The sequence below is a fragment of the Mustela putorius genome, unplaced genomic scaffold, assembly GCF_011764305.1.
Source record: "Mustela putorius furo isolate JIRA1106 unplaced genomic scaffold, ASM1176430v1.1 tig00000450_pilon_pilon_pilon, whole genome shotgun sequence".
NCBI lineage: Eukaryota > Metazoa > Chordata > Mammalia > Carnivora > Mustelidae > Mustela > Mustela putorius.
This window is the reverse complement of record NW_025421385.1, coordinates 8,961,381-8,977,030: the sequence shown is the minus strand read 5'-3', so window position 1 is coordinate 8,977,030 and position 15,650 is coordinate 8,961,381. Positions and strand designations below refer to the sequence as shown.

Here is a 15,650-nt window from a genome sequence, read left to right as displayed (position 1 = left end):
TCCACCAAGCATTGCTGGTGCCACACTGTTTTATCCTGGCGGCAGCCTCTCGAAGGATGGGACCTTCTGTCATCCCCGTAGAGCAGCTGTGTGGTTTCCACTACCACCACATCCCTCAGCTTTTCTTTTCATTGAGAATCTGGCACCAAAAAAGTGCTTCAGAAATGAGAAAGGGAGGATGAATTCAGAGCTGGAGGTGAATGAACTTACACGGACCGTAGAGGAGCCGGAAGCCCCCGGACTCTCACGGATACCTGTCCGTGCCACGCGCGGAGCGTACCCGCTGCATCTGTGACCTGATCCGGATTTTTATAGAATTTTTCTTGTTTGGAATCCTGATTCTGCAAACCTCGAAACCCACTGAACAGTTGTCAGCAGTGAACACTTACTGCCCAGGAAGTTTTGGTTGCTTTAAATTGAGTCGGCATCAGAACTTACCTGAGTAAAGAAACATCACGCCCTGGGGCTGATGACTCACTGGTTGAAGAAACAGTGGCTGTCTGTGCCCCTGAAATGGCACCTGCTGGGAAGAAGGACAGTTCTGTGCTTGGAGGAAAAGGATCCTTGAAATCTGCTCAGAGGAAAATAATTCATTTTAGAGGAAGTGACAGGGGATCCGTGTTCCACAGTGTGACTTGCACTGTCCCGAAGGAATGAAACACTTGGGCAAAGCTAAGTGATGCCTTAATGGTTTCTTTTTCAGGAAACGATTATGAGTCCTTTATTTCAGCAGCAGGTCTAGAGCAGTGCATGCATTGTTGTGTAGGATTAGTCACCAAGGATGGCTGTGCCCTGCACAGGCATGGGCCGTTGTGATGAAAGCTGCCTCGGGCCGAGGTCTGACAAGGCTTGTGCTCAGACACAGCTAATCCACGTCGGATGCCATGCTCACTGGGCAGCCAGAAGGAGGGGGGCTTCCTGCTTATTTTCTTCACAGCACTGGGTATCAGTTCCCTTCTTCTTGTTTTTCCATTCGTGGTATATTCCTGTCACTCTATGCTGACCTAATTTAGTAAACCCAGTGAGTTCATGGAGACATCCTTTCTTATCATTTTCTCCGACTGCATGACTGGTGGAGTCTTGGGGAACCTTCTTTTCACTGGCCATCCCCTTCCACCCCCTAGTAGGATGTTTTTCTTTTTAGTACAAATCTCTACCAAGGTAAATGAGTTAGAATCCATATAAATAAGTAGCATTGCTTTTGCAAAACGAAAAGCCTTTAAATTATCTCTAAAATATATTTTTATTTTTCTTAAGAAAAAACGAAATAGTGTGGTTAGCTAAAACATAGGATCAGTGAAACCAAGGTTTTGAGTTTACCCTACTAAGGAAACAACTTTTTTCAGTAACCTCACACCAGCTGTTGAAGGGCTGTTTCACAAACCCATCCATTGTCACAGTGTGGACACGCTAACCACTGTAACCTGTAACCCCTGCTGGGAAAATAGCAAGTGTTCATGTTTTTTTGGTGTCCCTTTAGTATATTTTATCTAAAATGTGATATATCCAGTAATGTCACCAATTTTAAAGGAAGTTATACATTTCCCAGGAACAGTTTTATGAATGAAAGGTAGGCATAACTATAGAGATTACCAGGTAATCAAAGGCAATTAAAAGGTAATTCAGTAGGGGAAACAATAGTCTTTATTTTTTTTTCTCTTGAGATGTAATTGACATATAACGTTATATTAGTTTCAGGTATACAGCATAACAATTTGATATTTGTACATACAGTTGACCCTTGAACAACTGCAGTTTGAATGGCATAGGTCCATTACATGTAGGTTTTTTCCGACAAACACAGTACAGATTGGGGGGAGGGGGTCAAGCTAAGATGGTGGCGTAGTAGGAGGACCCTAGGCTTGCCTCGTCCCTTGAACACAACTAAATAATTATCAATCAAATAATTCTGAATACCCAAGAAATCAATCTGATTGCTGACAGAACAAACTGTACAGCTAGAGGGAGAAAAGAGGCCACACCAAGGAAGGCAGGGAGTGTAGAGATGTGGTTTGCAGGAGAAACCGATCGCAGGTCCTGCGGAGGAGAGGGAGCCCTGGTTGAAGAACGGTGGGAGAGAGAAGAGTGCGTGGGGTCGTCCAAGGAGAACACTTCCCCAAAGCCACTGGTTGGGGAAATGAGAGAGGCTGATTTTCATGATTTTGTGCAACCAGTGGGCCTCAAAGACTGGAGTCATAGAGGTCTTGGCAAGGCTGGGATAGAGCCTCGAGGGCGCTGCCCTACTCCTGGAGAGAAGGCAGACAGGGAGTCTGAGGCAGATGGCAGAATCCGAGGCTGACCTAAGTCACAGAGAGAGACTGTTCCTCTTTCCTAGCGCGCCTCTGTGAGAGGCGGCGTCGCCTCTCGGGACAGAAGAGCCGGTCGTTGCCATTTCTGTCCCCTGCCCTCAGCATAGGCTCAGGGACACCTGCTAAAGGAGGCTAATGTGGACACTGGCTCTTTGGCCTGCCTTGCTCCAGATCCCATGCCCCTCTGCTCTGGCGTGACACCCTTTCTGGGTCAAACTTGGATCATCCCAGCACAGTGAGACCCTCTACCAGAAGACCAGTGCGGGTCCCCATCACATCAGGTCCCTAAAGTTTGGAGTTTTGAAAGTCAGCCAGCTTGGCTGGGATCGCGCCCAAAGTGCACTGCGCTGCTCCCGGCAGACAAGCAACCCAGAGACAGTGTCAGAACAGCGATATGAAAAACACATGGACGCATGAAGGAAAATTAATTGCTCTTCTGGGAGGGCTTCCCTGAGAGCAGCAAGCACGGGCTCCACGCTCCCAGGACAAAGGAGCTGGCTGGTGCCATTCCCCTCCCCTGCCCCTCTGCATAAACCAACCTCAGTAAACAGTACAGCGCAGACCCCGGCTGGCTAACCTGCAGACGCCAAGCCCTGCCCCCCTGTGCTCTGCTGGTTCTGGTTGTCTCTCCCAGGTGTGCCTAATGACAGCTCAGTGGGTTCCTTCACCAGAAGACCATCGGAACCCTCCCCGCCCACACATACACACCATTTCTGTCAACCAGAGAGTTCTGCAAGGCTTCTTTTCTAGTGGAAGTCGCATCTGGTCTCATTTAACAAGCAGACCAAAGTACACCTACTTAAAACTCACCACACGCTGGCCAGGGTCTAAACACTGTCCATTGCAGACAAGGAAGAGCCTCTGTAAATGACTGATCTGAGGGATAGAGCAGCCAAAACACAGCAGCAGAGTGCATACAGCACACACCAGGGGCATTTCCTGAAGCAGCAGGCCCTGGACATTACATGACCTCTTCTTCATAAATCCATTACTCTCAGGAGTTGGAAATATGACAGGATTTTCTAACACAGAGAAGAAGACAGAGACCCAGACAAAATGCCAGGATGAAGGAATTCATCCCAAAAGAAAGAATAAGAAAATGTCATGGCCAGAGATCTAATCAAAACAGATTTAAGTAATGTGCAGAATTTAAAGCAACAGTCATAAAGGTGCTCACTGGGCTTGAGAAAAGACCTCAGGGAGACCCTTACCACAGAGATAAAAGAGCTAAAAAACAGAAATGAAAAATGCAGGATCTGAGATTCTAAACCAACTGGATGTCATGACCACAAAGATAGAAAAAGTAGAGGAACAATTAAGTGATCCAGAAGGTAGAATTATGGAAAATAATGAAGCTGAACAAAAGAAAAATTATGGAGTGTAAGAGTAGGCTGGGAAACATAGTGATTCCATCTAACCTAATAACATTGATGTCATAGTCCCTGAGTCCTGAAGAAGAAGAAGAGAGAGAAAAGGGTGCAGAATGTTTATTTGAGGAAATCATAGCTGAAAACTTAATCTGGAGAAGGAAACAGATGTCCAAATCCAGGAGGCATAGAGAACTCCCATCAAAATCGATAAAAACAGGCCAACACCAGACGTATTGTAGTTAAATTTGCAAAATATAGTGATAAAGAAAAAAAATCCTAAAAGCAGCAAGACAAAAGAAGTCCCTAACTGTCAAGGAAAGGCCCATAAGTTTAGCACCAGATCTCTTAGTGGGAAAGAAAGACCAGAAGTGACAAAGACTAGAAAGGACCAGAGAAAAATCTTAGAAACAACCACAAAACAGGTAATAAAATAGCACTAAATACATATCTGTTGATAATTATGCTGATTGTAAGTGGACTAAATGCTCCAATCCAAAGGCATAGGGTGTCATAGTGCATAAAAAAGTAAGACCCATCTATATGCTGCCTACAAGAGATTCATTTTAGACCTAAAGATACTTGGAGGTTGAAAGTGAGGGGATGGGGATATACTTATCATGCAAATAGGAGTCAAAGCCAGAGTAGCAATACTTCTATCAGACAAATAGATTTTAAACCAAAGACTGTAAAAAGAGATGAAGAAGGGCACTATATCACAATAAAAGGGACTATCCAACAAGAAGATCTAACACTTGCAAATATTTATTGCAAGTGTTATGCAATAAATTTATAAATTTATGCCCCCACCTTGGAAGCATCCAAAACATAAAACAGTAACAAACATGAAGGAACTCACCGATAATAATACAATAATAGTAGGAGACTTTAACAACCTACTTTTATCAATGGACAGATCATCTAAGCAGAAAAACAAAGAAGCAATGACTTGGAATGACACACTGGATGAGATGGGCTTAACAGATATTTTCAGAACATTTCATCCTAAAGCAGCAGAATATACATTCTTTTCAAGTGTACATGGGATATCCTCCAGTGTAGATCAGGCCTCAGCAGGTACAAAAGGATTGAAAACATACCAGGCATATTTTCTGACTACAATGCTATGAAATTTGAAGTCAGCCACAAGAAAAACTTTGGAAAGATCACAAATACATGGGGGTTGAACAACATGCTACTAAAGAATAAATCAGTCAACCAGGAAATTAAAGAAGAAATTTAAAAAATACATAGAAACAAATGAAAACATGGTGGTTCAAAACCTCTGGGCTACAGCAAAAGCAGTCCTAAAAGGGAACTGTATAGCAAGATAGTCCTACCTCAAGAAACAAGAAATTTTTCAAATAAACAACCTAACCTTACACCTAAAGGAGCAAGAAAAAGAACAAATGAAGCCTAAAGCCATCAGAAAGGAAATAATGAAGATCAGAGCAGAAATAAATGATACCAAATAAATGGTATCAGAAAACTGTGGAATAAAGCAATGAAACCAGGAGCTTACTCTTTGAAAAAAATTAATGAAATTGATAAACCACTAGTCAGACTTCTCAAAAAGAAAAGAGAAAGGACCCAAATAAATCAAATGACAAATGAGAGAAGACAAATAAAAACTAACACCACAGAAATACAACTATAAGAGAAGATTAAGAAAAATTATATGCCAATAAATTGGACAGTTTGGAAGAAATGGATGAATTTCCAGAAACATATAAACTACCAAAACTGAAACAGGAAGAAAAATAGGAAACTTAAACAGACTGATAACCAGCAAAGAAATAGAATCTGTAATCAAAAACCTCTCAACAAACTAAAGTCCAGGGCCAGATGGCATCACAGGGGAATTGTACCAAACATTTAAAGAAGTGTTAATACCTATTCTTCTCAAACTATTTCAGAAAATAGAAACAGAAGGAAAACTCCCAAACTCCTTCTGTGAGGCCAGTATTACCCTGATTCTAAAACCAAACCACTAAAAACATGAACCACAAGCCCTTATCCCTAATGAACACAGTGCAAAAATTCTAGCAAATTACTAGCAAATTGAATCAAAAGGTATACACTTAAAGAGTTATTTCATCAAAATCAAGTAGAATTTATTCCTAGGCTGCAAGGGTGGTTCAGTGCTTGCAAATCAAACAACGTGATATACCACATCAACAAAAGAAAGAATAAGGACCTTAGGATCCTCTCAAGAAATGTAGAAAAAGCATTAGGCAAAGTACAATACCCATTCATAAGAACAAACCCTCAACAAAGTAGGGATCGAGGGAACATACCTCAATCTCATGAAGGCCATGTACAAAAAACCTACAGCTAATATCTTCCTCAATGAGGAGAAACAGAGCATTTCCTCTGCAGTCAAGAGAGGGATGTCCACTCTCTCCAGTTATTTCACAGAGTATGGAAGTCCTAGCTGCAGTAATCAGATAACAAAAAGCAATAAAAGACATCCAAACTGGCAAGGAGGAAGTTAAGCCTTCACTAGTTGCAAACAATATGCTACTCTATATAGAAAACCTGAAGGACTCCACCAAAAAATTGTTAGAACTGATAACTGAATTCAGTAAAGCCACAGGATACAAAATCAACATATGCAAATCTGGTGCGTTTCTATACTCTAGTAATGAATCAGCAGAAAGAGAAGTCAAGGAATCAATCCCATTTATAATTGCACCAAAAACCATAACATACCTGGGAATAAAGTTAACCAAAGAGGTAAAAGGTCTGTCCTCTGAAAATTATAAAACACCAATGAAAGAAAGTGAAGATGACACAAAGAAATGGAAAACATTCCATGCTCATGGATCAGAAGAATAAGTATTGTTAAAATGTCTATATTACCCAGAGCAATCTACACATTTAATGCAATCCCTATCAAAATACCACCAGCATTTTTCCACAGAGCTAGAACAAACAATCCTGAAATTTATATGGAACCACAGAAGACCCTGAACAGCCAAAGCAATGTTGAAAAAGAAGAGCAAAGCTGGAGGTAGCACTTCAAGTTATATCATAAAGCTTAAGACAGTATGGCACTAGCACAAAAACAGACATGTAGATCAGTGGAACAGAATAAAAATCCCAGAAATGAACCCACAACTATATGGTTAACTAATCTTTGATGAAGCAGGAAAGAATATCCAGTGGAAAAAAAGACAATCTCTTTGACAAATGGTGTTGGGAAAACTGGACAGCTACATGCAAAAGAATGAAACTGTACCACTGTCTTACACCACACACCAAAATAAATTTAAAATGGATGAAAGACCTAAATGTGAGACAGGAAACCTTCCAAATCCTAGAGGAGAATATAAGCAGTGACTTCTATGACACTGGCCACAGAAACTTGTTATCTATCTGTTGAGGCAAGGGAAACAAAAGCAAAAATGAACTGTTGGAACTTCATCAAGATAAAAGACTTCTGCACAGCAAAGGAAACAACAAAACCAAAAGGCATCCTTCAGAATGGGAGAAGATAATTTGCCAATGATATATCTGATAAAATGTTAGTATCCAGAATCTATAAAGAACTTATAAAACTCAACACCCCAAAACCAAATAATTTAGTTTTAAAAGAGACAGAAGATATGAATACTTTCCCGAAGAAGACATACAGATAGCTGACAGACATATGAAAAGATGCTCAACATCACTCATCATCAGGGAAATACAAATCAAAACTACAATGAGATATCACCCCACACCTGTCAAAATGGCTACAGTTAACACAGGAAACAACAGATGTTGGCGGGGAGACAGAAAGGGGAAACCTTTTGCAAAGATGGCAGGAAAGCAAACTGATACAGACACCCTGGAAAACAGTATGGAGTTTCCTCAAAAAGTTAGAAATAGAGCCACCCTACAATCTAGCAGTTGCACTACTAGGTATTTACCCGAAGGATACAAAAATATTGATTTGAAGGGATACATGCACCCCGATGTTTATAGCAACATTATCAACAGTAGCCCTCGACTGATGAATGGATAAAGAAGATGTGATATGCATTACACACACACAGTGGAATACTACTCAGCCAGCAAAAAAGAATGAAATCTTGCCATTTGTGATGATATAGGTGGAGCTAGAGAGTATTATGCTATGCAAAATAAGTCAGTCAGAGAAAGAAAAATACTGTACGATTTCACTCGTGGAATTTAAGAAATAAAACAGATGAAATAGAAGAAAATTTAAAAAAAAAAGTAACAAGCCAGAAAACAGACTTAACCATAGAGAACAAACTGAGGGTTGCTGGAGGGGAGGTGGGCAGGAAGGAAGGCACTTGTGATGAGCACTGGGTGTTGTATCTGACTGATGACTCACTAAATTCTACACCTGAAACTAATATTACATTGTGTTAACTAACTAGAATTTAAATAACTTAAAAATACAGATTAATACTGTAAATGTATTTTCCTTATGATTTGCTTAATAACATTTTCTTTTCTCTAGCTCAGGAGAGTGTAAGAATACAGTATATAATAGCTATAATATACAAAATATATATTAATTGACTGGTTTTTTGCTCTTCATAAGGCTTCAGGTCAACAGCAGGCTATTAATAGTAGTTTGGGGGGGGGAGTCAAAAGTTCATGTGGATTTTCAGCTGCATAGGGTTCAGCCCTCCAATGCCCTGTGTTGTTCAGAGGTCAACCGTATCATAAAAGGATCACCATAATAACTCTAGGTAACATCCAAGGAATTTTTTGACATGGTGCTGAAACAACTGAATGTCTATATTTAAAAACAAAAAAGCCCTTGGGGCACCTGGGTGGCTCAGTCAGCTAAGCACCTGCCTTCAGCTCAGGTCATGATCTCAGTGACCCATGGTGGGGGGTGGGGGAGCTCCCTACTTGTGCTCACTCTGTCTTTCAAATAAATAAATATTTAAAAAACAACAAGCCTTGATTCTGACATTATCCTCTGTACAAAAATTAATTCAAAATAAATCGCGGATGTAAATGTAAAAACTAAACTATTCTGGAAACCCTGAGTTTGCAACCTTGGATTAGGTAAACATTCAGTGGGATTGGACATAAAAAGCATGAACCATAAAAGAAAAAGAACTGATACTGGACTGCATCAAAATTTAAGGCTTTTTGAAAGATACCACTAAGAAAATGCAAAGGCAGGCCACAGAGTAAGAGAAATTATTTGCAGCATACATATCTGACAAAGGATTATATCTGGGATTTTTATAATACAATAAGGTGGAAAACTCATATATTCATATATACACAGACATAATATATACATCTGTATGAATATTCATACACATAACACATATATATGAATAAATGAATAGATACCTATAGCAAGGGATTTGAACAGACATGTCCCAAGAGATGATGTGCAAATGATCAGGAGGTATGTGAAATGTTCAGTGTGGCTGCATTGGAGAAATGCAAATTAAGAGCACAGTGTTCTGTTACCACGTACGTACTGGAACAGCTAACACGAAAGAGACTGAAGTACCAAGTGTCGGTGAGACTTGGACGTGCTGGTACTCTCACGCATGGCCTAACCACTTCGGAAAATAGTTTGGTAATTTCATATGCAGTTAAACTTAACACTTACCATACGGTCCAGCAATTAATTCCACTCTTAGGTATTTATTTACTTAAGGGAAATGAAACTATGTGTCTACAAAGAGTTTTGCACATGAATGTTGATAGCAATTTTATAATAGCCAAACAGTGAAAATAACCTAAAAGCCTGGCAATTTGGGTGGATAAATAAACTGTGGTCTATTGATACAACGGAATACTACTCATCCGTGAAGAGGAATGAACTGCTGACGCACACACGAATTTAGAATACTCCCAAACCATAGTAGTGAGTAAAAGCAGCCATACACAAAGTGAGCATATTAGATACACGGTTCCATTCGTGTGCAATTCAAGAATAAGCAGCCCGTGAGAGAAATTAGATCACTCTTGCCTTGGACCAAGGGTGAGGGTAGGGAATTGACTTCTGAGGGGGAACTTTATTTTATTGTATATAAATTATACCTCAGTAAAACTGATTTTTAAAAAGATAAATACTATAAGCAACTACTTGCCAGCAGTTTGGAAAACGTACATAAACTGGAAGAATTTTTAAATAATTCAATAAAACTGACTCAACAAGAAGAAAAAGCTATAAAGTTTCATTAGTACTAAAACTATTAAGTAAATTAAAGCAGTGGTTAAAATTATTTCTACAAAATAATTTAGAGCCAGATAGTTTTATAGGCACATTACATCAAACTTTCAAGCAATAGGTATCCCAGTTTATACAGATTCTTCCAGGCAGTGGAACAAGAGGAAGAACTGTCCGGCTCATTCTGAGAGGTCAACATAACCTTGAGAAATCCAGACAAACGCATTACAATAAAGGAAATCATAAGTTTATTTTACTCATGAATACAGCTGTAGAAGTTCTAAATTCATTAGTATACCAACTTCAGCTGTATCTATAAAAGACAGTACTTCACCTCCAAGCTGGGCTGCTTCTAGGCATGCAAGGGTAGTATAATTTGAGGAAATCTGTAGAAGTAATTGACTACACTAATAGAATAAAAGATTTTAAAAATGTGGTTATTGAATAAATGCAATAAGTTCATTTGATAAGTTTGTGTGATTTTCCAGTTACATTTTTTTTTTCATTTTGATTAAGGGAATATTGTTAGCAAGATTGGGAAAGTCATGTAATAAGAGACTGAGAACTTTCCTATTTTGATAAGTGACCCAGAGACACTAATGGAGAATCTATTACTGTGGGTGGGAGGCAGAAAGCAGGGACACTGAATGGTTTTTGGTGAGGCCGTTCACCAGACGTGTGTGAATAAGTTACTTACCACCACCACCCCCCCACCCCGTGTCTTTTTTCTCCATAAAATGGACATGATAACACCTCCCTTGAACAAGGCTTAAAGAATTAACATATGTGAAGCACTTAGCACTGCACTGACACTTGCTTTTCAAATGATATCTTTTATATTATTTTTTTAATCTTTTATATTATATATTGGTGTTATAATACATATATTTTACATAATGTTCTCTTTAAGGCCATCTGACTCTTAGCCAAAGACTAAGTTAATGACTGTAGCCTTTGATAAAAGTGCTTTCCCTTTCTAATTACAATTGACACCTTTTGTCTATGTGTGTCTCAAAGGTGAGTGATTTCACGTGGAGCCATGATGGGACTCAAGCACTCATTTCATATCGAGACGGGTTTGTCCTGGTTGGTTCTGTCAGCGGACAAAGACACTGGTCATCCGAGATCAACTTGGAAAGTCAAATCACATGTGGCATATGGACTCCTGATGACCAACAGGTAAAGCCTCTTGAATACAGGTGTGTAATGTTAAAACCATCTGAGCTGAAGAGGAAGTGAATTGCATACAGTCACACAGGGAAGGGGAAGGGGTAGGGGAGGGGGAAGGCGGCTCAGAAGCCTCTAAATGAATCTTAAAAGTGCAGAACAACAACTATGTCCAGGTAAAAATTGAAACAAAACTTTTAAGTGAACCATAGAGTGGAGAAATAGTATTTCCCATCAGTATGGGAAACACTGGGTTGGCATTTTAGAAAATATTCATGCAAATATACTTTTTAATCTTCATAAATAGTTGATAAATGGATAATGGCCATAATGTTTCACCAAGGAAGTTCAGCTAGTCAGTATTCATATGGTAGAAAAGTATGCATTTTCAGGAGACAGATACAAAATCACATAGGATATGGTTTCACTTATTAGCAAAGAAAATAAAATGATACAGATGATATACTCGTTAATGATAAGAGTTCAATCAAAGGATTCTTACTCATTGCTGGTAATAATGTGTACTGAACGTATGGGGAAGCAGTTTGGGCAGAATATGTCAAAAGTCTTAAAAATTGTTGTTCACTTTGACCTGTTAATATACTTTAAGAATGTATCTAAATGAAATAAAAAGGAAGAAAATAAAAGTTATAGTTATTAAAGCATTACTTAGGATAGTAAAAATTCAGCAGCAGCCTACTTGTCTAAAAATAGAGTGGTTAAGTAACTGTGGTATTACCATGGAAAGAATTATATAATAAGTAGTTCAGAAAGTTATGAGTTGTGTTTATGAAGGCGGTATAATAATCTGGAAGAGCTCTTATGGTATAATGTTGACCAAAAAAATCAGGAATATGAGACAGTGTATGTGGTATGATTACCATGTCGAACTGCAACCAAAAGAAACCTATCCACGAGCTGGAAAGACCTGGAAGGAGACAACATGCCACAGGTAGGTTGTTTTACAGTGATGAGCTTTTGGGTCATTTTCTAAGACCCAATTTTAAAATATTCTTTATCTATTTTACTTTCATGATAAAATAATATATAGCCTAATAAAATTACATATTGATAATTCATTTTTTAAATAAAAAGGTTGGCCAGGTAAAACCTTTATAAATATGAAGCTTGTGTTTTCCAAGCACAACAAAATCCATAAAATGCCAGGACATTTCATAGCAGAGATTTTAGTTCATTATTGGTAAAAGCAAGCCATATAAAGGGAACCATAACTTTCATTTTTTAATCTTTTTTCTTTTAATTCTTCTTCTTTTTTTTTTTTTTCAAATACAAGTGGTCAGTATTTTTTCTCTTTCTTCTCAAAATTACTACTATGAGAGCTGCAAAGAAACAGTTGCAAGTCCAAGTTTCTTCCACGGCTCCGAGGCTCCTAGGTACCCCACGCATATGTGTGTTTTCAGGTGTTTACTGCCCCTAGAGTCGCTCTGAGAAGTCAGCTGCGGCCCATTCAGTGGCCTTGCCCACACACCTCTCTGCACGTTTCCTTCTCTGTGGTGGGGGTGTGAATTATTTCCTGCTCTTTCCCCCTGGCTTTTGTAATCAGATGAGCGAACAGATGTGAAAGCACTTACACATGTGGAAGTGGAAGTCTTGGCTTCACATTCTTCCCTTGCCTCGAGGGATGGAACGTGGGAGGCTCATGTCCCAGTGTCCTGATAAGCTACGCCTGCTGGACATACTTGAAGAGTGACAGGCACAGGACCCAGACATGCCAGGGGCACAGTGGGCAAGACTTGGCACCTGCCTTTGTTGTGCTGGGGGACCACAAACGTCCCTCACTGCATCCGGCAACGTTGCTGCGGTAGCAGACACCGTGGAGTGGTGGGCACGAGGGAGTGCAGATGGGCTACAGCTTTAAAGCCAGGCAGAGGCACTTGGGCTTGGCTCTGTAGACCTGTCTGCAGGATCAGAGAGTGATCCTGGCTGGTTGTTGGTCTCCTGGCCCACAAACTCTGTCTAAAAGACTGCTTTTACTGGTTCTGTATTTGGGGCTAGCAGCTAGGGTGTCATTCAGGGAAGGTGCTGCACTCACTGCCTTTAAGAAAGGTTGCAGACCCCTGAAGCAATGAGGGTCCTTCCAAGAATTTAACGTAGAGAAGGGATGGACAGGATACTCCCATCAGTCATACTTGAACCGAGACATGGAAAAACAATAGTCCTTCCTCCTTGTCTGTCACTCTTTCATACCTCTTGCTTGGTTCGAAAATGATTAATGAGAAAAAAGTATGAAGACAATTCAAAATGTAATGCCCTAAGCTCTTTACAATGGGAGCTGATGTTCAAAGCTGTACCTCCTCCTCTTCCCTTGCCCCGGAGGATCCCCTGCACTTGGCAGAGTAAAACGTCATTCAGATGAAGCCGCCGCTTCCCATCTTGAGATACTCCTGATCCTACAGGACTTCAGGTTGTTTCCTAACTTTTCAAAATGTAAGCAGTACTATTTTACAAGTGAGTTTGAGAGTCTAGCTCTTTTCCTATTTGTCATATATTTTCTTCAGTTTAGAGTGGTGTTTTCTGTACCCTTTGGGGGATTGTAGACTACTTTAAGAATCGGGTGGAAATTGGGAACCCTTTTCCTGGAAAAATGTGCACACGTACATACATGTTTGTATCCATCACTTCGCACAGGATGCTGGGAGCCCGTAGGATTCCATGCACGAACACTCCCCCTTCAGATTCCTGATCTAGACAGTCTAGAGTGATACTTGGGGTCATCTTCCGCAACTTTCTGGTACGCATGTATTCAAACATTGCAGAAAAGCTGAAAGAATGTACATGCCTTAAATCCACCACCTAATTGTTTCCTGTATTTGTGCGCGCCCTCCCGCCCTCCTCCTCTCCCCTTCCTGCCCCGCTTCTCCTTCTCTTTCCTTTCATACACGCACACATTTTTGCAGGATTATTTTTGAAAATAAGTTGTGGACATCGTGTGCATCACTTTGAAATATTTCAACATGTTTGTTGTAAGAATAAAATTTTTCTCCTACATTATCGCCCCCAAGAAATTAGCACTGTTTGCTCGTAGCTCCCTAATTGTTACAAGAATGTGTTTTGTAAGCTTTTTTTTTTTTTTTTTTTTTTTTTTTTTTTTTTTTTTGTTATTTAGAACTGGGATCCAGGTTATGTACAGCAACTGTTTATTATATCTTCTGTCTAGAAAAATTAACTTTTTGTTTATTTTTTGACATTACCTTTCTCACAAGTGTAATGCAGTAACTTTGTAGAATAGTCCGCAGTCTAGGCTTGTACCATTGTTTATCCATAGTATTACTTAACTTCTACTAGCCTCTATTTTTTATCATCTGGAAGTTAGGCTGAGATCAGGTTTGGACTAAACAGTTCGGGTGAGGATGGTCATTCACACGGAGCCACATTAAAAGGCGTATAATGTCTTGTGATCCCACTATGAGGATCACAAGAGGAGAGGAGAGTCTGATGGAACCTTCGTAAAAGCAAAACTACTTTTCAAAACTTACTAATTTCATCTGTACATAAAACGGATTTTTTCAAGCGATGTGTTTTAAGTCAGGTTAAAACTTGTCTTCCATTAAATTGCAAGAAGGGAATGTGACTTAATGTCCTTGGGCTGCCGTAGAGAATTCTACAGGCTGGAGGGCTTAGACATCAGGCGTTTATCTCTCACAGGTCTGGAGGATGGAAGCCCAGGATCAGGCATTGGCAGGCTTGGTTGCTCTTGAAGCCTCTTTCCTTGGCTGGCAGGTGGCCCCCATCTTCCTGTGTCCTCACATGGCCTTTCCTCTGTGTGCTCATCCCCAGTATAGCTTCTTTTTCATATAAGGACACCAATTCTATTGGTTTCGGGCCCTATCCTTTCAATCTCATCTAACCTTCATTACCTCTTTATAGGCTCCATCTCCAAGTACAGTCACATTAGGGCTTAGGGCTACAGTGTATAAATTTTGAGGGAGATACAAACATCCAGTCCATAACAGCCTTGTAAAAAATATGAGTCTTCAAGAAATATTTTGAAGAATAGAAAATTCTCAGAGAAGACACTTATATAAATTTAGTTTGATAAACTTGAGATGTATTATAAATGGAACAGTCTTTGTAGGGCTTGGAAGAAAAAGCAAATGATATAAATAGAAAATGTCAGAAATAAATACAAATATGACTGGGGAAAAAATTTCTGTAGGTCCCAAGTTGATCAGGAGTCATGCAGCAGTGAAGCTTTTGCCATTTCTAGGAAACACCCAGCGTCATAGCACAGTATGTAGGGGGAGAATGCAGAGTTCCCTCTACGGTCTCCAGGGCTCTGGGAGAACACCGTGCCTCTGGCTACAGGAAAGTGCTCTGAGACGCCTGCATTTACACATGACCATCTAGCGTTCTCCGAGTCTTATGTGAGCATCGCTCCCTCTGAGAGCCTTTGAACCAGAGAAGGTTGCTGAGAACGTGAGATGCGTTTCCATCAGGAAGTCAGAGAGGCCAGCGCATAAGTCACATGTGTAGACACCACCGTGACTCTCCTAGAACAGCCACTGGCTGGTGGACCTGTGTCCCGGGAAGATAGGACAGAAGGAAAAAGCCTGACTCACATCTGAGGAACTGAGGTCAGAAGAGGAAGAAGGAGTGCACCTGCACCCGTGCAGGAAGAAAATCCCA

The 15,650-nt window shown here is 40.1% G+C and overlaps 1 protein-coding gene across 8 annotated transcripts in view; it reads left to right on the top strand.

The window, feature by feature from the left end:
* Positions 1 to 15,650, top strand: part of TULP4 (TUB like protein 4) — a 227,918-nt gene that overhangs the window by 149,965 nt on the left and 62,303 nt on the right. For all 8 annotated transcript variants that reach the window (XM_045080113.1, XM_045080112.1, XM_045080107.1 and 5 more), the window contains one exon: positions 10,854 to 11,015. In XM_045080113.1, coding sequence (XP_044936048.1) covers positions 10,854 to 11,015 — 162 coding nt within the window. The remainder of the gene's footprint in view (positions 1 to 10,853; positions 11,016 to 15,650) is intronic.